At 36.9% G+C, this 23,603-nt stretch overlaps 2 protein-coding genes across 2 annotated transcripts in view; one reads left to right on the top strand and one right to left on the bottom strand.

Annotated features, from left to right (window-relative positions):
• Nucleotides 1-12,997, top strand: part of st6gal2a (ST6 beta-galactosamide alpha-2,6-sialyltranferase 2a) — a 45,088-nt gene extending 32,091 nt beyond the window's left edge. Inside the window, exons 4-7 of the mRNA XM_053496208.1 lie at nt 3,336-3,433; nt 3,734-3,835; nt 6,812-6,986; nt 9,694-12,997. Coding sequence (XP_053352183.1) covers nt 3,336-3,433; nt 3,734-3,835; nt 6,812-6,986; nt 9,694-9,941 — 623 coding nt within the window. The 3' untranslated portion in view covers nt 9,942-12,997. The remainder of the gene's footprint in view (nt 1-3,335; nt 3,434-3,733; nt 3,836-6,811; nt 6,987-9,693) is intronic.
• tmtops2b (teleost multiple tissue opsin 2b) lies at nt 7,633-18,379 on the bottom strand. The gene is made up of 4 exons (XM_053496209.1): nt 18,009-18,379; nt 14,367-14,692; nt 13,851-14,081; nt 7,633-9,458 (listed from the first exon to the last, which is right to left on the bottom strand). Exons 1-4 carry the CDS (start codon nt 18,337-18,339, stop codon nt 9,249-9,251), a joined length of 1,098 nt encoding a protein of 365 aa, XP_053352184.1. The 5' UTR covers nt 18,340-18,379; the 3' UTR covers nt 7,633-9,248.
• Between the last annotated feature and the right edge of the window lie 5,224 nt (nt 18,380-23,603).

Below are 23,603 nucleotides of genomic sequence, written 5' to 3'. Positions count from 1 at the left end.
AGAAAGCTTCTTTAATCCATCTTAACTTAAGAGTAAACATTCTGGGCCGATCATTTTGTATTATATATTAGCCTTAGTACATAAGTCTCACAGCTTTATATACAAGCTACAAACATCAGGTTTAGGCTGAATCATTTCTATAGGATTAGCAGGAAATATTTTTCCCCCAAAACATTTCTGTCCAGTGTTTTCAACTTTCTACAGCAGGAAGCAGAGAGCCAGAGAAACTGTAGCCCTGCCTTAGTGACCTGTTTTCTGGTCTGAATTTGGCGTTGCTCTCCTTTACCCTCTTACATTGGTATTTCAGATTGTGGGATCCTTGTGCCCTTTGCTATTATCCCGGGGCCTTTGGGTGCATGGCGCCAGCTTTGGCACCCACAGTAGCAGAGTGACATTTCAATGGGCAATGGAAGTGAAATTGTTTCCATGACTACAGCCTAACTTCCAGTGTTTTCCATCTTAAACATGTGGCGTGCAGTTTCAGGGGTCAATCCCGATATTACAACTTCATCTCGACCCTTCACAAATATGAAATATGAGAATATTTTTTAACCAGCCCCACCTTATGTATCTTTTATTAAGTATTCTAAAGCCATACTTGCTGTATATTCATGAAGAGCTAATAGGAGTTCTCTTAAGCCCATTGCTCTGCTCAAATCTCTAAATAATCCCATGCCAAGTTTAGCACTCCCTTCCCTCTTTCCCTTGGCTTAAAGTACTTAAGAAAACAAAACCAAAAAAAAAAACACAGCACAGTCAAGAATTGCAGATATGAGAAGACTTCTGATGCGGACATACAGACAGAAACACTGAAACGTGTATATTTTGTACAAAAGGATGAATTGAGCAGCAGTCTAGTTAAAGTATAATTACTATCCCTGGTTACCTATAAAATAGCTCTAAGCCTCATTTGTGTATTCCATTGTCCTTGGTGAAAAAAAGGTGTTTACTTTCCTACTGTCAGTCTTCTTCTGCCACCTAGTGGTCATAAATTCTTGTCTGGTTTTATTCAATTTAACAGCATTGCTTTTGTCTCCGGTCTCTTTTTACATAATCAGTTTTTGCTTTTTTATGAAAAAGACAGTAAACATGACCATCTCTGTGTAGAAAATGTTTGTACTGGAGTCCCACAAACTCCCACAACCTCTCACACACCTCCAGTAAATCTGCGCTGCATCTCATTACACTACTGTACTATAAACAACAACTACATCTGGCAGAATGCAGTCGAGTTATTTTTTCTGTTCAACATAAATAAGAAAAATACTGTGCTTTTTTTTCCAGCAGTTGTTCCGGTGCTATCCTTCATACAGTACAATATACCGTATTCACCACTATTTCTGCGTTATATAACATCTTTATAAGAATGAACACTGAGCTTAAAATATGAAATGATAAAGAAGCAAAGTATAGAGAGCTACAATGCACAGACATAAAGGCATCATCATAAAAGTACAAAAAATGCCTCACTTATGGTGCATTTACAGTCCATCTCAAAAATAATGAGAATATTGATATTTTCTTTTTCCCATAAATAATTTGAAAAATGTTAACTTTTATGTTCTAGTTCAATTTAACCTTAAATGAAATGTTTTGACCTTTTATGTTGATGGTCATGGGTTACAACTCATGAACATCAACAACCTTCTTAAAATATTAATCTTCAAATTTTAGAATATTTCTTAAATACAATCAAAAAAGGATTTACAATGCAGAAATACTTCATACATGTGGGACATTAAATCACTTTAATAATAAGTCACTTTCATGCATATTTGCACCTCTCCCCCCAGTCATTTTGATTTATTCATAGAAAAAGTTGATTTTTTTTCCTATATTTCTATTACACAGAATATTTTTATTTGTTCAGAAATATTTTTACTCTTTTTACCTAGCTAAATTTAATTTTTTATATATTTTAATTTTTTATGCATATTTATTTCTTATAAATAAGCTTTTACTTTTAAGGTCACAAAGATTTGACATTAAATCAACCTTTTATATTCCTGCCTTTGTCCATGTGGCCGTTTCTATTTAGGTCAGTGTTAAATCCTGGAGACTAAAAATTGTCATTAAAAATTTATATGTTTCTTTAGGTTAGTCATTCTATATCCATGTGTAAAGCTTCTGGCTTTGATCTGTAATCTCCTGGTAGTTAGAAGAGTGATGCCATCAATCCTCCAAAAAGCCCAGAAACACCTGCCTGAGACATCTGCATTGCATGTTTGCAGTACTGACATCATGTACTGTTGACAAGGATCAACCAATCCCCCCTCCCCGGAAATAAAATATTGTATTACTATAGCATATAATATATTATTTATAGTATGTAAATATTATATATCTGTTCATTTTGCTTGGTAATTACATTTTCCATTGCTCAATTGTTCATCAGTGTCCTGGTCGTGCCATAGAGGCACTGAACCACATTTCTCAGTAGCCTCAGCACATCGGATGTCCCTGATCACTTTGGCCTACGTTTTGTTATTTTCTTGCTAGCACAATTATTTAAGATTGTGAGTTTCTGTTTTTTTTTAGTCCAGCTTCTTCTGTAATTTTCACTTGTTGTAACGTCTGTGTGATGTACATTCAACTTCATCTTTATTGGTGCACATGATGTATAAAAATGTTCTGCTTCTACATTATCGCTAGTGTCTGGCACTGATGGTGACCTCCTATCAAAAACCTGCTTCCTGTTTGGCTGTTTGTTTTGTTTGTCCTAATTTTCCCATCAGTTGTCTAATGCTTTTTAAATGGCAGTATGTTGCAGCTAAATTGTGAGGTCATGCATGAGTGCATTTTGTCTACAAAGTAGTTTTTAACCTTTATGCATAAAGAGAAATTAGGTAATCAAATTATCAGTTAGTTAATTCTGGGGGAAAAATAGCTTAGAAACATAAGTACAGTACAATGTTTTCCTTTTTACAGATCATTTGGTATTTAGAGAATATTTAGTCTTACTCTTGTAATTTGGTCATTTTTGTTTCTTGCTTTGAACAAACCATATAACATTTAAGTTTAAGGAATTACATACATGATCTACTGGTGATATCTTGTCATCTAAGAAAGAAACAGGAAAAAATAAATTAAGAAATTTCTGCATCATCCTTCTCCAAGAGTAAGCTTTGAGTTATTGGCCAAGTCATCATGACTAAATAAACAAATGCCACTTTCACCACTTCCACATTTTCTATAAACATCCCAATTGCATAAAACGCTGTGCATGTTTAAAAAAAGTAGTTTAAAATACAACACAGCTTTAAAAGTCTTGTTATATAGAACACTTGGTTAGTGAGTAAACTAAGGACTTATCATATCAATGTTGTTTTTTCCAGATTCCCATGATGCTGTTTTGAGGTTTAACTCGGCCCCTACCAAAGGTTATGAAAGAGACGTGGGGAATAAGACTACCATTCGCATCGTCAACTCCCAGGTAAGATCACGTTCACACTCGTCTGTTATGAACATCTGCCAATATGTGCTTTTTTTTTTTTAGAAAGAAAAAATAGAAAAATTGTTCTGTGAAAGATGTTCCAGAAGCATGAGTATGTAAAGACTAAAACACGGTATGTTATGATCATTGTCCTGTAACATGTCCTAAAAGTGTTTTATTTCTTTTTTTTAATACCACAGAAATTCACCAGCAAGTACAGTTTGTATTTTATTAATGAACATGTCATGCTTTTTAGTTATTTAGTGTTCTGCAATACCTGTTCTTCTCTTTGCTGTGTAGATCCTGGCTAACCCCAGCCACCACTTCAACAGCAGCTCCCTATATAAGAATTTGACGTTGGTGGCCTGGGACCCTGCACCATACACTGTCGACCTGCATAAAGTGAGTACTGATGCTGCTTTCATTTCTGATTCTAGAAAAAAACGAAAAGGTTGGGAACTGAAGACAATAAAATAATGAATTAACTATTAATTTATTTTCTCTTCACTCACTGTATTTACCTCCAGCACACATGTACTAAAAGCTTTTTCTATCAAGGACGTCTAAAAAAAAAAAAAAAAAAAAAAAAACTGTTTGTGTGTGTAAGCTCGAGCCTTCATAACGGTGTGCTATTTCATTGTAGACATGTTGACATGTTTTCCCTGCTTTTCTTCGACTTATTTTGTTTTCAGTTTTACACTAGGATAAAAATCAAATCACTGCACTAAATTTTTAGGATTCTGATTTCTTAAAGTGATAAAAACTAGGCATGGGCAATCTGACCAGGATCCATGATTACATTTACATGTAGGCATTTTGCAGACGCCCTTATCCAGAGTGACTTAAATTTTTATCTCATTATACATCTGAGCAGTTGAGGGTTAAGGGCCTTGCTCAAGGGCCCAACAGGGACAACTTGGTGGTTGTGGGATTTGAACCTGGGACCCTCCGGACTGTAGTCCAATGCCTTAATCGCTGACCCCCTGATTACATCCTAAGTATTTATTTATTTATTTATTTATTTATTGCCAGTTACTGTACAGGACACTCAAGCTAATTTCCAAGCCAGTTTAAATAAAACTAAATATAAGCAATTCTTAGTAAAAATGTCAGGCATAGAGAGATTGTATTTGAAAATCATAAGGTACATTGGAAAAGTGCAATAAATGGAAATGTGTGGAATTAGTGTTTTTAAATGTTTGGAAAACTAAATAGATTATTAGTGATGGCTTATATTAATATTTTTATTTAATATGCAGTTCGTGAGTTCATGTTTTTTATTGTACTTCTTTTGGCAGAATGCCAAAGATATGAACATTGACATGTAAAAAGATTTTTAGAGATTAAACCCCCTGTTTTAGCTGTTTTAATGGATGTTATATTCGTAGATTAGGAAAAAAATTTTACATGAGTGGTAACTTTCTAACATCATTCTGTCTAAGTAGTGGTGTTTTTACTCTCACATGCAAGCATGTTTATTTTGGCATACTCATTGGGAAGCTTTTCAAAGAAATTGGCGATGTTTGGGGGGTTTTGTCCCAGTATGCGTGATCTCTCAGTAGAAATAGATCATGGAGAAATTTTAATTGTTCATGATCTTTAATTGGTCTTAAACCTCCAACCCTCACAGAAAGAGACAGTGTAGCCCCTACAAGTACACAGTATTACTGTGATAAGTGGCAGATGCAACAAGCAATGTAAAAAAGCTATAACAATATAATAATAAAAATGCTGTAAATGTAAATCCATGATGCTGTGACAGATTTTCAGCAGATACAAATGTTGTAAGAAACAATAATATAAAATGTTGGCAACAAAAATGCAGGTAATCAATACTGTATTTAATTTATGCTGTTTAAGCACGTGTTTAAGAAAAGGATTGGAATGGACTTCTGGACATTCAGGTCCAATGACATTTACACAGACCCTTTGAAAGCACTGAGTTCAAATTTATCTTTTCAACAGGTTGCATATGTGTTTATTCTGTTATTCTGCATTTATGTTATATTTTAAACAGCTTTGATGCATTAATAAATGCATTGCTTATACAGAGTCTTCCAACTATATTGAACCTCTTTAAAAGTCCTGGGATTTGTTTGGATTTCAAATGACACCGGAATAGATTGTTTAGCCAGTATTTTTATTGCAGCCCAATATGCAAATGGTAAAAACCCATTGGTCTTTTTAGTTCTGTGTTTTTGGTTCAGTGCTGTGTTTTGAGGAGGGGCCTTGTCTAGGTAGTGCTTGGGTGGTGTGATCCAGTTTCCACTTTCTCAAAAATTGCTTACTGGGATGTCCAGCTTCTGAAATACCCTATTTCTACATTATAACCTCTTCTGTAACATTTTTAGAATGATCCTCTTCTTTCCCCCCTTTTTCAAGGAGCTGTCGTGACATGCACCAGTTATAATGCAGTCGCCAGAGTTAATCTCTGCCGCTCCGAAGCAACATAAAAACGCCTCTCAGCTAATGTCACTACACTATAAGATACTTGCGAAGCTGCTTCTGAGACAGTTTAAAGGCAGCAATGTACTACTAGTAGCCTGCAAAGTGAACTGCACAGATTATTCTATGTTAGTTCTATGTTAAGTAAGCCTTCTGACATCTTTACAATGGACACTGTACATCTTATAAATAAATCAAGTCAAATTTATCCACAGTTTGTATACACTTATATGGTGTAGGTTTTGTAATGGTATCCATTTTGTTCCAAAATATATGCAATAATGTATTTTACTTTAAGTAGCAGTAACATGCATCTCAGGTTTTTATGTTACCATATGTTACAAAGGGTGATGTAGGAGATGCAGTGTATGTTTATAGAGGGATGTTTCCTTAACTGACATTACCTGGAAACATCTAGTATATCTGTTTATGCTGCCTGTGGAACAGAACATAGCCCTATGTCCAGCCAGGCCACTCGGCAACTAAAATGCTATATACAAAGCAAGGATGCAATAGACCATGTTGCATCATAGATATTCTCCTGGAGGAAATATTCATTTTCAGTCCTTTCCTTCAGGCTGATGTCTCTTTAATGAAGCAGAAAGGAATTAACATGGTAAAAGCAAATTATAAGTCAACCGTGTGTTTAAGGCAACATATTGCACTTGTAGCTTCCATGGTGTCTAATACTTGTAGGCCGGCAAATCTGAACAGTTCAATGGGGGGTTAATTATTTTTGCGAGCTGTTGCAATTTTTATGTGAACTCTGGTTATTAAAATGTATTAAAATTCAACCAAGGGAAACCTAATATCTCTCAATAGATTAAAAAAGCCACATTGCAAATTGTGTTTGACTGATAATGGTAACGAAAATATAAAATAAAGAAGTGACTGGAATAAAATGCCATTTTGTATATTTGTGTATTTGTCTAGTGGTACAAGAAGCCGGACTACAACCTGTTCACTCCATACGTGAAGTACAGGGAACAGTTTCCTGCTCAGCCTTTCTACATTCTGCACCCCAAGTTTATCTGGGAACTATGGGACATGATCCAAGGCAACACTTTGGAGGACATTCAACCCAATCCACCTTCGTCAGGGTTCATTGGTAAGACATTCACCATTTATATTTCTGTGACTTAGCAAGTGACCGTAACCACTGGGACTTACAGATGTGCTTCATGGTCTCCATCAAAACATTGTCTTACCACATATTTATGTAAACGTAGTATCAAGCTAAAACTCTTTTGAAGATAAGTTAGAAGAAGTTTTACTCTTTATTTGTAGGCGTCTTCTACAGTATTGTCCAAAGGGCCAGTGTGACTACATCATCTTGTAAACCCTCTGTATTTACTCTGGTTTTGTCTTGATTGTTGACGTCAACATTCCTGTATTGATGGTGATTTTCCTCAAAAGGGAAATACCTATTCTGTCATCTACCTCAGTTGGTTTTTCCATGATGTTCAAGGCCTTTGTGTTCCAGAGCTCACCTGTGTTTTCTTTCTTTTTAAAGGTGTAGACTTTTCAAAACTTTTCAAATAGTTGCTTCAGCCACTTCTAATGTTTTTGCTTTCTTTCTGTTGGGTTTGGTTTGCCTTTTCAACCAAATAATAGCTTGTTCACTTTAAGCAACAGCACTTTGGACATTATATCGAGACAAATCTCAAATGGAAATACACTAGACCTTTAACCAGTTTACAATCCTGCGCCCGAGCTCTGACCCCGGCTTAATAACTGGGTATTCAATCAATCAATTAATCAATTAATCAATCAATCACTTTCACTTTGCTGTGTTGTTAATGTAACACATAATAGTAACTACTGTTTTAATTATTGTGAGTGAACTAATGAGGGGATATAACACACCTGGCTGTGCCACAAATTGTACAATTACTTTTGGTGTTATAGCATGTATTAGGAGTTTTGTAATGCCTACGTTGTTTACGCGATTTTTGGTGCAAATACATTCACGGGTTTAAGGAAGTAATGTAGCGCATTTTTATTTTTTAATTCTTAAAATATTTAATTATTCATCTCTAATGTGGCCTACCGTACCAGTCAAAATGGGGTTTGTGTTTATTTCTACATTCTGGAACAATACTGGATAAAATAAAATAAAAAACATGAAATAAGACATATGGGTTTAGGTAATTAAGTAACAACTACAGTCAATTATTTAAATATATGCAGGTCTGCTGTACTGAAATAGTTCTTGCAAGAACAGTATTTTCTAATGCATTTGCAAAATCCATCAAGCACCATGATGAAACTTTTATGAAGACCAATGCCTTCTGCATCGTTTAACAATGTAGAAAGGAATAAAAATCAGGAAAGACCATATTATTAGAAAGTGCCTCCAGACTTTTGACTGGTAGTGTATAAAAAGGGGGAGACAGCTAAAAATAACCCTAACTTTGTCACTGTGAAACAAATCTGGTCTGTCTAACGATCTGTTCTGTCTTACTCAACAGGAGATGAACAGGGGAAATTATGAGCAGTTTAAAGGCAATTTTATGTTTAAAGAATCTTATTAAATACTTTAATAGTGAATAATTGCAGTTAAATCTATAAATATGTAAACTTTAGATTTCATCACAGAAAACACATTTTTTAGACACATTTACATTTATTGCATTTGGCAGACGCTTGACTTACATTTAATCTTACTACACAAAAGTTTAAAGGGCCTTGCTTTAACAGAGGCAGCTTTGTAGTGCTTGGGTTTAAAGCTGGGACCTTCTGATCAGTAGTCCAACCCCTTAACCACTGAGCCACCCTTAACCCTTAACAGCTGAATCCTGATTAGAGATCTAGGGACTGATCCAAAGCCCTTACCAGGAACACGAGTATGAGACGAATCCACTTTGTCCTCCATTATACGTTTTTAGGAAGTGAGTGATAGCCAAGGGATCCAGAGGAAACCCACAAACACAGAATGTAAAAAAAAACTCCAAAAATCTGAGCAAAGGATCCTGAACTTTGGACCTTTTAACTGAAATACAACTAGTAAATGCTTCTGCATTTTATTATATACATATCTATCATCACAGGGAAATTAAGCACCATAGTCTTAAGACAACAGAAGTTACTTTCAAAAGACAGATTTACTAAGAGTTTGTCTTAGCAAAAAGTACTGTCTGGATCACCACTGTTAACACACAAAAAGAATATTACAATGTCTTTTAGGTGTTCCCGTCGAGGGGTCGCCACAGCAGACCATCCAATCCACACAACAACTTGGCACAGGTTTCATGCCAGGCGTCCTTCTTTTCGCAAAAAAGAGATTAGCAGTTTTATAAACTAGCCTTTGACAGTGTCACAGATACAGAGACTGAACACAAAGACTGTAGCATGGCCCACCAACCGTAAGTTAGGTTGTGACGCTTTGTTCCTCAGTGACCATGATGCAGCTGTGTTCCTGCAGGAGCGGAGATGCATGAGGTGGTGTACAGGACTTGGGGTTGCTGTGCATGATGCTTTTGAGCTGGATCATTTTGTTCTTGGTGGTCATTAAAGGGTTGTCATCTGTCATCTCTGACCTTTCATTAAAGCCTAACAGCATCAGGAAACATCTGTAGAACTAGAGAGGGATTGAGAACGGAAGGGGAGACGAAAGTGTAAATGAGTACAGGAAACCAGAGGAGAAGAAAGAAAGGAAATGTAGTGCAGGAGATGAACAAAAAGGAAAAGGAAATATTATGGTTTAGTTTTTGAGACCGTCAGTCTGTTTAGCAGCTTTGAGATCATAGTGTGACTGTGTGCATCTGTCTGTTTGTAGGCTTTTACTACATTTCATTTATTTATCTCCATTACAGGCATCTTGCTGATGATGTGGTTATGCGACGAAGTCGACGTCTACGAGTACATTCCATCTCTAAGACAGACCGATTTGTGCCATTACCACGAGCGCTACTACGACGCTGCATGCACTCTGGGAGCCTATCACCCTCTGCTCTATGAGAAGATCCTCATCCAGCGCATCAACCCCAGACCTAAGCGCGACCTTCAGAGGAAAGGCAAGGTCACACTCCCCGGCTTTAGGACCATCCACTGTGACCCCTGAACTCTAAACCCTGGAGGAAAGGTTGCAATAATTGGAAAGCAGGTTCGAGGTTTACCTGCACGCAGTCCACAGAGACCAACTTTGCTCTTTCGGGAGGTTTTTAGTTAAATTCTCTGAGCCTTGTGTGACGTAGAGGTTATTGGGTAGCAATAGGTTTATTACAGAAAAGCTGTTTTTTCTAGGTATCTGGTGATTTTGCTGTAGCTAGCCATCATGTGACAGGACCAATGGTGTTTGTGTGTCTGTGGAGGAATTGGAGAATAGCAATTAACAGTTTACGGCACCATTATAGACGCACTTGCGCACGTACACACACACCATGAACATTAAGAATAATTTCATTGATGTAGTTAGATACACGGTTTACCAGTGATGATACCTGACTTTGAATAGTAATAGCAGTGGATATTGCTTTCTGTTGTATTACTTTTCTCAGCTGTTCACAAATGAAAAATGTGGTGCATGTCTGAGAGTACTGCCTGGTCTGTGCCATATATTGTCTATATATTGTAAATGACATTATTTCCCTCTTTTGAATGTTCATTTGCCATGAAATTGTTACTGAATAATATGATAATATCGTGTTGAGTGACAAGATACAGATGAAGGTACTGAATGCCATTACATGTTACACAGCTGAGAAAACTTCCAAACTAAATGTTCTGTACGCTACGGGGACATCTCGGTTGAACGTCTGAAACGCCTGCAGCTGTGTTGATAAGGGTTTAACGATCTATTCCCTGCTCGACAAAAAACACGCCCTTCTAACTTTTTTTTTGGTGGTGTTAATGATGGTTTTTTTTTTTGGTTTTTTTTTAAAGCCTTTTGGCAATATATTACCAATGAGCAGTGGTTTTAGTAATTGTGCAATGTTAAATCCAGCACAGTCTGGTTGTTTTTGTATCTTGCCCAGGAGGTTACAGGTCTTCATAAACTCCCTAAGGAGTAGTCAAAAGCGAATGAAAACAAATTTCCTTGCATTGTATCTTCAATTTTTCTTCACATTGTGTTTTATCAATGTAAATAGGTTTTTTTATACCACTAGAAGTACAATGTGTAATCCTTTGACATGTTTTCCTTACGTGCCATTAATTTGTGTAGAAAATGATAACTTGTATGAGTTGAACATAGAGAGCGGAAGTTCTGTATACATGTAAATTGTGATGGTGAAAATGGGAACTGCTGTTTGCTCTCAAGTCTAAATCAGACTCTGAAACGCAACCTCTCTATCCATCTGATTTGTTAAATATTTCATTTAGGAACCTCTGTTGGTAGTGTATTATTCAATACTGATAACTACCTACCCACCCCATGTTGGGGTAATGTAAACAGATATTGATTGATAAGGTAATAAGTTTTCCTTTTTTCAGGATGATTTAGTCTGTAATACTGCAACTAATCGTTTACTTGGCAATTGAAGTCATCCTGTCAGTGTTCGTGTATGAGGTTTCTTTATAACAAAAAAAGGGGTTCTTTCAACTCTTAAGATGAATCATATATGAGCAGTATGTGTATATACATATACATCTTTGTCACACACCATCCCGTGCTTCCACATTAGAGAGGTATATTAATGGTGGTGGTGGTGGTGAGTTTAGAGGAAACTGCATTTGGCCCAATTGAAGGCTTTCTTTTTTTCTGTCATTACTGCAGGGAACGTATACAGGAGCACACTACTGATCACTTACTGAATGTCTAAGAAGCTTTCAATCACTGCAGGAGCACCGTCAGCCACAAAGGTGTCACAAACCACTCCCTATTGTTTGCACATTCAGAGCAACACAATACGAGTTCTGAGATTTGAAAATGTTGTGACTTTTGGGATTTAAAAAGAAATTGCCACTGATCTGTGCTTCCCTTAATATTTCTAGTCCTTTACACACAGTTTACCTTTTAATCTTTTGCAAAAACTGTTTTGTTATCACTGTCTACTTTTACTTATACATAATAAACTCCTAGCTATATAATTTCTCACTACAAAGTGGACACCGCATGCTAAATATCAGGGCTTGTAAGCTCATTGTGGTAAAAAAAAATTATATATATATTTATTTGTCAGTGTAACAATAATTAAGCTGAAAAAGCAAAGTTAAGTCTTACTTAAAATTTGTGCAGGTTGTTTTAGGTAACAGGAATCGAGTTACATTGGACAATTTGATAAGGTCATCACTGCACTGTTTTGGGTGTTGGCAATACTGTGCCAAATAGATGTTGAGTGTTTTCCTGATTGGGTTGTAAGGGCCACTGTGTGTTTGGGGTTGTAATGTTGGTGCTGTGAATCTTTACTATGGACTGGAACTGTGGTGCTGTGAATCTCCGCTAGATTTCTTTTTAACTAGCTCACTCTGTTGGTCTATCATGTTCATACATTTTGACAGCTGCATTTGTGATTCTCTTGTTGGCCGGGGACACTGAATTTGCAAAAAAAACTAAAAAAAAATTAAAAAAAAGAAAAAAGTTGGAATCATGCGTGCAAAATACACTGTCAGCTTTAATTACTACTGGGTAAACCATGTATTAAAATTTTAACACAGTGTGTTGCTTGTAAATTGTTTGAAATGAATTATGGGCTGGATATCCTAAATGGAAACTGATATCCTAAGGCAATAATTTTTCCCGTTTGTTATTAAATCTTCAGAAAGTAAAATTGTGTGCTCAGTGGTGTTTGGCTGGCCAGATTTAAACAACGGCTAACAAGTTTTACTAATTCACTAATTCAACAGCTGTCTGCTGGCGGCAACACCCTGAAAATAAAGCTGACTTATTGTTTGCACTTCGTCTTGTCCCACAAAAACGTTAACAGTTGATTATGGATCTCTCTCTCTCTCTCTCTCTCTCTCTCTCACCTTACCACCGCGCACAGCCTTTCAAAAACATGATCTGATGTTGTACACCACTTGAAGCCTGATCTGAGTGTACATAGTTAAGCCAGTTAGCCTTCAAAAGCCATTGGATGCTTTTGATGCCATTTCTTTGTTCATTTGTTAATGCAATTATTTCAATTAAATGTGTGTTTTGCCATTTTCCAACATGAAAATAAACATGCATAAGTGCAATGCAATCTGTGTGTTTTTTTTTTTATAATATTTTTTCCAAAAAAAAGTCTTGGGCCAGTTGAGTTTGTGACAAATTATATTGTCAAAGAAAGAAATATGTATTTTAATAGTACTTTCTAACTGATATAAATATGGGCTTTAATTTAAAGGGGCACAAATTATTTGGTGTCTGTGTCTATTTGTTTTTGGCTTAACCTTCTTTAAAGAAAGAAACAAAAGAAAGTGTGATATCCCATTGTTCTAACGCACTGTGAATTGCTGTGTTCGGGTGCATGTAACCTTTCTGAAAATCCAAGATTTTTTTTTTTTTAGCATTGTTTTCATAACCCAGTCTACACCTCATGACTAACACAATAAATAAACCCTCTCCGGTCTCCGGTCTTGAAATTGAATTCTTAAATGAAGCTTCTGCTCACTTCTGAATAATCCTCTACTTTCCATTTTATACATTTTCTTACCTCCTTCATCATGAAGACTATAGGTTGTACATGGATTTAGAACTTTTTCTAGTGTTTGTTATACATGATTAACCCTTTAACATCATCACTAAGAAAACAACCCGCAATTAAAGCAGTTTACCACTTCATGGTAAAAGTATCAATACATTTACAAATACCAAAATTATGTACAAATATTTTTGTGGTGGTGCCAGACGTTTTTTGCATTATTTTTATGAAGCAATTGAACTGGCCTACAATTTAGACACATCATGATCCAGTGGATTTTTTTAAGTGGCAAAAATATCTCAAGTCAATTCCAATTCCTTTTTTTATAGTATACTCTTTTAATTATTAAAATATTGAAACGTGTGCTATCAAAAAGTTTAACATGACAAAAGGTCGAGGGTTCTTACCTGTTTGTTCATGAAAATGTAAATGATTGGGTTGATGACGGTGCTGCTCTTGGCAAGAAGTGACGGGACTATGCTTGCAACAGGTGTAATGATTCCCGGTTGACCAAATGTGGCCATAATGGCCACCACACTGTATGGTGTCCAACACAGCAGATAACACACCACATTGGTGATGACCATAATCAATAGGTGGTAATCTCGCTTTCGCGCAGTCCTGCAAATCTTCCCTAACTGGATATAAAAAAAGAAGGAAAAGGGTCCTTAAAAACCTCAAAAGACTTTGGACTATTTGGACTTGTTGGTGTATTAATATTGGATTTGTGTCAGAACCACTAGACAGGTCACATCAATTCACTACGCAAGATTTTGTCTTATGATTTACAATGTGTACATGACACTTAATGGTTTAAATGCCACCAAACTTCACAACATTCAGACTTTATTTGGTAATTATGCCATCAGGCTGTGCCTGTCACAGATAGTCTCTCACTTATGAACAAGAGGATCAGATCTCACCTTTTTGACAGCATATAGCAGCCTGCTATAGCTGTACACCATTACCAGCACTGGCAGACCCAGGCAAAAGATGAATAGGCAGATAATATAGGAACGGGATTTAGAGGAGTGATCAGTCCATGACACCGAACAGCTGGTTCCAGCTCCCTCTAACCCGTAACTACTCCACCCCAGCAGAGGTGGGACAGTCCAAATCAGGGAGTAGAGCCATGACCCCCCAACTGCCAGCAAGTGTTTATTGTAGTTTGGCTCCCGGTTGTTATACACTGTCATTGTGCTGTAGCGCTCATAAGACAAAATCACCAAGGATATTAAGGATACAATACCTAAAAACAAGAAGGGGGAAAAAAGAGAGTTAAATAGGAAAAAAATGAAAGCAAGAAGCAAAATGGGAAAAAGACATGCAATGTTAGAAGCTAACTTCTGAAAAAACGAGAGAAAAGCAGAGCTTTAATTTAATACAGGTAACCTTAATTACCTAAACAATCAGCAAAGTATTCGATGCCATGTTATTACTAAATAATTATTTTAGTCTTGGGATCAGTACTAAGTGCTCTAAAAGTGCCTAGGTGTGTATAATATATTCTATTGCCCTTTAAATTCTCAACATTTTGCCATTTAAACTAGATAAATGTCAGCGACACTGATTGTCAAGCTATAACCAGAAATCTAGATGCTGCACTATTTATGTTACTTTTACATTTTAGTGCGAGTCTAAGCAAGTAAATTAAATATGTTCAACTGTGTTTTTTTTTTTGTTTTTTTTACAAGAGCTTAAGATATTGTTGTATTCTTGTAGATTTTAGTCATTATATGTTTAAGCAAATCATAGGAGGGAGAGGGGTTGTACTGTATTGAGCCAAACTTTCCAAGGAAAAGTATATGGATAAAAATTGTTTTACTGTTGACATGGATTGATATACAGTAGCAGAGTCAACATGCTACAGTACCTCCTCTTACAAATCCAGACATTGTTTATCCGGGGTGCAGTTCAGTGCTTATAAGTTTGATAGATTTTTGGAGAACATTACACTCTGTTACTGTTAGCAATAATGAACTACAGGTGTGTATTATTTAATATCCATGATATGTTCTGTGAAATAGTGCATTATGCGATATGGATGTTGTGCAAACGAAGCTGTGTTAGATAGTGTGGTGTAAGCACTTTGGTAAAGTTACTGTAGTTAGTTGTGCAACCTTCTGTTTCACTTCCCAATTGATATCTCCTGCTTTCACCTGCATTTGTTTTGCTGTATTTGAAAACCATAGTGCACAGAAATATGAGGTTTTTGTACTGCTTATAAAGTTTATGATCTTCTATTTACTGCCATTATTATATATATTGAAGAATAAATGTGTATTAATATATATTTCTAATTAAACCTCAACCAACATAGTATTTATACTTAAATTACTCCAAACAAAACTGAAGGCTGATTTATCCAACTGTGGGAGAAGGAGATACAGCTTCTTGTAAAATTATGCAAATTCACATTGATACAACCCAAATAATTTTTTCATATTTTAATATTTGTGCAAAATATTCCTGATCCTTGAAATCAATGGATAACTTTTCACCAACTTGCAGAAAAGACACATCTGTCTGTGGGAGCGGTGCACACAATATAGTAATTCACAAACACCACTTGCACATTACAGAACTCGGCTGGGGGTCATGTATTGTCATTTCAATACATGTTTGGGCCATTAAAGGAGTTCCTGAGAGTGCCAGCGTGTCAGACGTGAAGCAAGCAGTCAGATCATGGCACTAGCATACTGAGAAACTCTTAATGGTATTCAAGCACTAGTGAAACCTAGGATGAATGCATATTATAAATAAAGCTTGTTTTACTCCCATAACTGTGTTCGGTTATTGTAAAAATTAACACAATAACACAATAATCAAAAGTACTGGTTCGACTTATATTATTAATATTAATAATTCATGTAGATGCTTTTACTGCAGACTTGGTCAAATAAAAAATTCATATAAAAAGCATGTGGCTGGGGAAGATAACTAAGTGCTAAAATAAAGCCTATGTGCTGTTGGGTGACACATGCACTGTGATCTGTAAGTCTGTGTTCAATCCAAATGAATCAATCTAAATTGTTATAAAACTCCTTCAAGAATGAAATCCAACACAGTGTATGACAAAGGGCAGTGGCTGTTCTACCATATTGGTCCAAATATATACAAAATGGGGACATAGAAAACAAAGCAACATGACTTGAAATTAAAAAATGCACAAAAAAAGGAAAAACAAATGGAATGAAACATGTCAATGTCTGAGACAGTACTGTAATACTTTAAATAAATGACTGAAAAAATTCTGAAGGCTGATGGTTAGAATACTGAAATTAGCGGTTATTAAAACACCTGTGATGAGGAGTGATAAGTATAGTGATAAGTAGTTAAACGCCCAGTGATGTTACCGTTCATTATCACCATTTGTAGAATGCCTTTCATGCAATCAAATAAATCGGTTGGAACTAACTGTTGTATAAAGGGGATTGTTCAATGTTGAATATTTTTTTAGGAAAGGCATATAAACTCAGTAATATATCTAGCAAAGAGACTACTGTAGATCTCAAACTGATTGAAAGATAACACGGTTACATTCTGTACAAACGGTTCCAGCAACCACTAATGATAATTTTTTCCCCTGTTGATTATTTCATAATTTCTTTTCTTAACATTAAGTAATTCCATAACTCTGTTTTCTATATTTGATCTGGGAAAAATTTGCCATTAATTAAAATAATTTTATTTCATTTGTTTGAGGTGTTTCATGAACCATAATGCTCAGTTATTAAACAAATTTCTTTTGTGACTTTTTATTTATTTATTTATTTATTTATTTTTGTCAAGGTTTGTATATAGTTAATTTTATCATCACAGCTGTATGAGGGATGGTTTAGTTTTCTCACTATTCTTAAACCCCAAAATGTTGGTCAGAGATCAGATGCTGCCAGATGCTGCCACTGATGGCCAAACAAGTTAACAGCAGACAAAAGACTAGCTTTAACCTAGCACCTATGTTACTTTCTCTGTACAAATTAATTGCATTGATTGATTCCCATTGTACAGAATTTAAATACAGTCCTGAATAATGTTACACAAACTGAGTGTGAATTTACAGTGTTACTAAAGAGTTAAATGATCACCGAAGCAAATAATAATAATAATAATAATAATTTCTGTAAGGTGTCCAATTTATTATTATTATTATTAATACTACTACTACTAATATATATATATATATATATATATATATATATATATATATATTATTATTATTATTATTATTATTATTGAAATAAACTGTAGTATTTGCCAGTTCTGCTGTTTAGAAAAGAATACACTGCATCAAAAATCAAAGAAAGGGTAAAAAGTTGCTGTTTTTTGCCATATCCGCTGAATGCAGTTATTACAGTAACAATGAAATGCAACTCCATCACTGTGTATTTTTTTTTATTCCAGTGTACCAATATACAAACTTTAACAGATCTAAGCACATTTTGAGCTTAAAAACTGGTGCATTCATTCATTCGCAATAGTTTTTTTTATGATATTTGTGATGTTTAAGTACATTAGAGATCTTATGTGTACGCGACATTGCTCTGTTCAGGGCATTTGCTCACCGAAGCAGGAGTTGATGAAGCCGTACCACATGCAGCCAGTCCTCCCCAGCAGCCAGCGCCCGCACACACTGGACGCGAAGCTTAGGCTCGTTCCGCACACACACACCAGCATGTCACTCACACTGATGTTCAGCAGGAGCATGTTCACTGGCGTCCTGAGCTTCTTAAATTTACAGAAAAGCACCAAGACCACAAAGTTGTTCAGAAAGCCGAAAGTCATTATAAAGCCCAAGAAGACGGAGAGCGCAGCGAAGCCCGCGGGGGAGAGCTTCGGCCCGGGAGAGTCGCCCGAGTCAGCGGCCAGAGACGTGTGCAGGTCAGGATCACTCATGCTGAAGCTGGAGATTTACTCTGTCCAGCTGAGAGAGCACGGCTTTACTAAACAAAAACCCCGGGGAGAAACCTGGTGCTGCACTCACACACAGTCTGATGCGCGCAGTTCATAAGTGGTGGGGATTCCGATGCTCTATTCAGTGAGTCAAATCATCTGACTCGGCTCACTACTAGGAGTCGAATCTGTAAACTGTCAGAAGTTGTCATTTTATAACATCTATTTAAATATTTTTTCAAAAATAAGGCACAAAAATTAACAGGGTAAAATACAGTCATCTGCATACTTACAATCCTTGCAACTTTCCGAAAACGTCACACACTTCATTCAACCACCCTGAAAAATCAGGGTGGTTGAATGATTTTTAATTACAGCACACAATGTGGTTACAAGTTCATGTCTGTGAATGATTTCTCATGCTTCCAAAATCACTTTATCACAGTTTGAGTCCTGGAATATGTCTGTGCCATGCCACCATTAAAGAAAATCCTGATCTGATAACCTGGTAAATCAGTACATTCAGGTAGTCAGCTGACTTCATTTTATTGCCAAATAATGTTATAGAGATTAGACCTGATCAACTGAAGCAATCCCTGATCATAACACCACCATCAGAGGCTTGTACAGTGGACCTTATGCATGATGGGTGCCATCTCTTTATACAGTTCCTTTCTTACCCTGATGCAAACATTGCTCTGGTATAGGGCCATCTGAACTCATCAGACTACGTGAAACCCCCTCCCCCCCCCCTCCCCCCAATGCTCTAAAGTCCAATCTTTACGGTCCCTAGCAAACTGAAGCCTTTTTTTCTGATTAGTCCCACTAACAAGTGGTTTTCTTATGGCCACTAAGATGTTTATTCCCAATCCTGTGAGTTCTTATCACGTTGTGGGTGTACACAGATGCTTATACTTTCACTATTAAACATATGGTTCTTACTGTTGATGCAACGTCAACTGTTTAAGTGATCTCCATTCATGATTTTTCAGATATATTTAGCTGCGTGCAGCCACAGTTGTTTGCTGATAATATTGATAACTATAACATTTATAATAAATATAGGCGTAACTAACATTTTACAGACATCAAAATATTAACACCCTAGATAACTTCAGGAAAATTTTCGTAAACTCCTCATACTTTAAAAGGTGATTGAATTGACTTAATTCTCCAATCCTTGCTCTTTCAACAAGCTCAAGATTAAAAAGACTTGATGACATTACTGGACCATGTTTACATTATGTGAACTTAGCACAATCATTCTATATAATTCGGTCTGTTAATTAAAAACTTGTTTAAATTACATTTAATATATAAAAATTAAGGGAGATTATAATGAGGACCTAAAAATGTATGTAGCGCTGCTGTCTCACACCTCTCTGAATTAACACTTGGCAGGTTAAATGTGGCTTCTGCCTGGTTGAAATAAAAGCCAGTGCACACACAGACCCTTTCTGAAAGAGATTGGACACCACTGATGTACAGGATATGTGGTGTAGAGAATGAGTAATTGAGTGAGTGTGGACTCTGGAGGTCTATGGGGTATTTAATTAGCTAACACAGGTGGTATCAAAATGTTTCAAGACTATTTTTGGAACACACCAACAGATGGCAGCACAAAGCTGTACGCACAGACACAGGCAGAACGGAGCTTCATAAGTCAGTGTGCCAAAAAACATTGTTCTGTGTACATCAGGAGCTGTGCAACTGGTGTTATTCTGACCAGGTGTGTTACCATGTTTTCTATTTCATTATGGACAGCAAGTTAAAACAGAGCGAACATGAAATTCTGCATGAAACTGGGCAAATCTACCACAGAGACATTTGACGATTCTGTCATGCTCCAATTAGCCGTTTGAGGTGTTTTGAGTGGCATATATGCTTAAAGAGTGAAACACCACCACAGGAAAACAATGAAGTATCAGAAACATGTTCAATAAGTACAATCCACAACATTGCTGCCATTGTTGGTGTGTCGTACAGAATAGTCCAGGCATAGTCCTCATGTGTGATTTAAACATGCACCGTCTTGCTGCCCAGTTTGTCAACAGGCTGCGGATCCAAGCGCAGAAGGAACAATGCATCGAAGTCTGACAAAAACTTAGCATGCCATGGAAGACCTGTTCTTTATGTTAAGGACCATTACTGGTGGTGTAACATGGGTGTATAGGTAAGACCCTGAGATGAAGCAACAGTCTTCGTGGTGGAAGAGCCCATCATTTCCATGACTGAAAAAGGTGAGGGAGGTATTAGCTCGACCAAGTACATGCTTATCGTCTTTTTTGACATGTTTAATACATGTTCTGCTTGTAATAATATTTTTTCAATTTAGTCAAAAAAATTATGCATGTTCTTTTATTTATTTCCTAATAAATAAAAGAACATGCATATTTTTTTTGACTAAATTTAACCACTATCATAATAGCTGGTGTAGGGGAAAAAGTGAAAAGAAAAGTATGTGAAATGGAAAATTACTGTATGAACTAGCCTAATGTATGAATAGAAAACTGTACTGCTGTGCTGTCTTCTCTCCGTGAATAAAGCTCTGTTCTTTGATCAAGGAATCTGTACTCGACTGCTTTCCCCTACCAGCATCTGCAGTCACTTGTGTAAAGAAGTCGCTTCGAAACTTTAGTTTTAAGCTCAGCGAAATAAAACACGTTGCATAGCAGTGTTGTATCCAAGTCTATGCTATAACTAGCACAAAATTTCTCCACATTCTTTGGGACGTTTTAGTTGGATTTTGTTGCTGCCGCGGCAGGATGATGAATCGATAACAGAAGTAATCGCTCGTGTTGTGTACGGCGGCTTCACGATACGTAACGGCCAACACGTCGTCTGGTTGTGCTCGAATTACAGTTATTCATAGCTGGAGATGTTAAAGACGTAGCAGAACGTTTGTCAGAACCGGAGTCTGTTTTAAAAAAACCGTCAAGGAAATAGCAAATGGCTTGGTTGAAGTCATGCGTGGTGGAATAGCTAGCTGTCGACTTGGCTGGCTAACAAGCCATCAGGAAGTTCTTGTACGTACCGAAAAGAACGCAGCGTCTGTTTGTTTTTGTCATTGTTTTGGCGCTAAACCGGACGAAAGCACAAAAGCCCGCGAGTGCTTAAACAGTTTATTTGCGGAAACAAAAGTTGAGCGGACACTGCTATAAACCTGCCAGTTAATCTTTAGCCGGTTAGCTAGCGGTGCAGAAGCCCGAGCTGATCCTACATGTACATGCTGTTGGACTCCAGTAGCCGCCAGCGTGTAAAGCGAGTTGTGCATTCTTTCAGTAACAGAAGGGAGTGAATGCTAGAGAGTAAAGTAGGGCGCGTGCTGGAGCGTGTGTCACTCAGTAATGCAGTGACTGACGGAGCTCCACTTCCGGCCTAAGTGCTGCACGTGCTGGATGTAGATGATGCGGATGCCCTGGCTCTTTACTGTGATTAACCGAAGAATCATGAAACTTCTCGTCGCCCTCGGACTCATCGCATACATCGCCTGTGAGTACACACCGTTTACACGAAATGTTCAGTTTTATTCCACAAATTAATCTTTAAATTTACGCGTCAGGTTTAACTTTTCTTGTATTTTTCCTTTCTCTCTGACCGAACCGGTTAGACTGTCCATGAACTGGGTGTGTAGAGTCACTGCGCATCACACCAGGCATTCATTTTAATCTGGCTGAGCAAATAGACTAAATGCAATCACTGTCAAAAGCCATGCTCTCCTAGAATACACCCTAGCTTGAACATAGGGTACTTTAAAAACACACAAATATCTATTCACACCAAAGAGCAATTCAGCACAGCATCCACCTGCATGCATGTTTTCTGGAGGTGAGAAGAAGCCAGAGATTTGACCCTCATGACCACAGGGAGGACTCAGAACAGAGAATAACCTGAGATCAGGACCGCAACCCGGACCCTGACACTATCAATTGGCAATGATTCCTGTGCAGACAAGAAGCAAACTTCCTAAACCTCTTGCTTTACTGTAGAGAGAATTTGAATCTTACATTTCTGTGTTTTATAAATAGCACAAGTTATGTTGAACCATTATCTTCAACTAACATCACATTGTTACAGGTTAAGGTTTTATAAGTGCACTAATTGAACACTGAGGTGCTGGTATCTGATCAGATTTATTTATTTTTTTGATAGAGACTCACAGATGTTTTGTTCATTTTCTAAGAAGAAACAGAGCTTGTATGTAAACACAGAACACAGTGTAGCAGGCTGTCTGTTGGTGTAGATACTGGCATCTACAGTTTGACTACTGTAAGACAATTATGAGGCACCTTGGGACACATCTTGGCACAGTAAATTTACAATTTGTGAGGTGTGCGCTAAGGAAATCTGTTGTGGAGAAAGCCAAACAAAGTCAAGAGCACAAACCTCATCTGGCAGTTTTCAAAGCTAGGTAGCATGGAGAGAGAGAGAGAGAGCATTCATCATGTCATATCAAGTGAGGAAAAAAAAAACTATGGAGGTGGTGGATAGTTATGTAAAAGCTTCTCTTTATATTTCCACTTATTCTGCTTTAGAATATTAGCTCCATTAACTTTTGGGTTTTGGGGTTGAAAAAAATAGCATTAAATTGAAAGCTAGTGTGCTATGTAGGGTGTACAATCCATTGTCCCACACAATAAATAGTGTCCTTGATCAGGATTTAAGAGTGATTTTGGAGTCAGCCTTGTGTTGGGATCTAGTTAGGCCCCAAACAGGAGATTTTGCTGCATAAATCATACACACTTGTACATATGCACACAAAACCCAGTACATATTTAGAGCGCACTGAGCTAAACAACTTTTGCATTGCATGTCATGGGCTCTACTCAACAGGAAATCAGTTGTTTTGAGTCAAAACCTTCTGTGTGACATCACATTGAGGGACATGTGATGGTTTTTCCAGCATCTGGTGCTTTTTGAAGGTCCAAACATGAAATTCCCTTTTTTTTTTTGGAGGTATTAACATTCTCAAAAACCACACAGGTTATGTGATTGCCCGGGTTGCGATGGCACAGGTGCTTGAGCCTGCTCATCATTGCTTGCAACTATATTTTGTTTTGTAGCCGTAAGTAAAAGAACACTGATTGTTCAGAGACAATTTGGAATTACTTAGAGGCAATTATTATGGAGACAAAGTGTTTGTGTAAAATTACCTAATGTCCGATGTGTTTTCTTGTTGAAAGTGCTTTCGTAGCTGGTTTTGAATGTAAATTTTGGCATGCAGCTGCTCCCCGGGGGCACCTGGGACATGGTGTGATATATTAACA

This window comes from Clarias gariepinus, chromosome 5 (assembly GCF_024256425.1).
Source record: "Clarias gariepinus isolate MV-2021 ecotype Netherlands chromosome 5, CGAR_prim_01v2, whole genome shotgun sequence".
Lineage (NCBI taxonomy): Eukaryota > Metazoa > Chordata > Actinopteri > Siluriformes > Clariidae > Clarias > Clarias gariepinus.
The sequence above is the reverse complement of the archived record's forward strand: the minus strand, read 5'-3'. Positions and strand labels throughout refer to the sequence as shown.

Coding starts and splice junctions, on each gene's coding strand:
- tmtops2b (XM_053496209.1), bottom strand. CDS start 18,339: ATGAGTGATCCTGACCTGCACACGTCTCTGGCCGCTGACTCGGGCGAC. Junction 14,082..14,366: donor TGCTATATGCTGTCAAAAAG/GTGAGATCTGAT, acceptor TTTTATATCCAG/TTAGGGAAGATTTGCAGGAC. Junction 9,459..13,850: donor ACATTTTCATGAACAAACAG/GTAAGAACCCTC, acceptor ATCCCTCTCTAG/TTCTACAGATGTTTCCTGAT.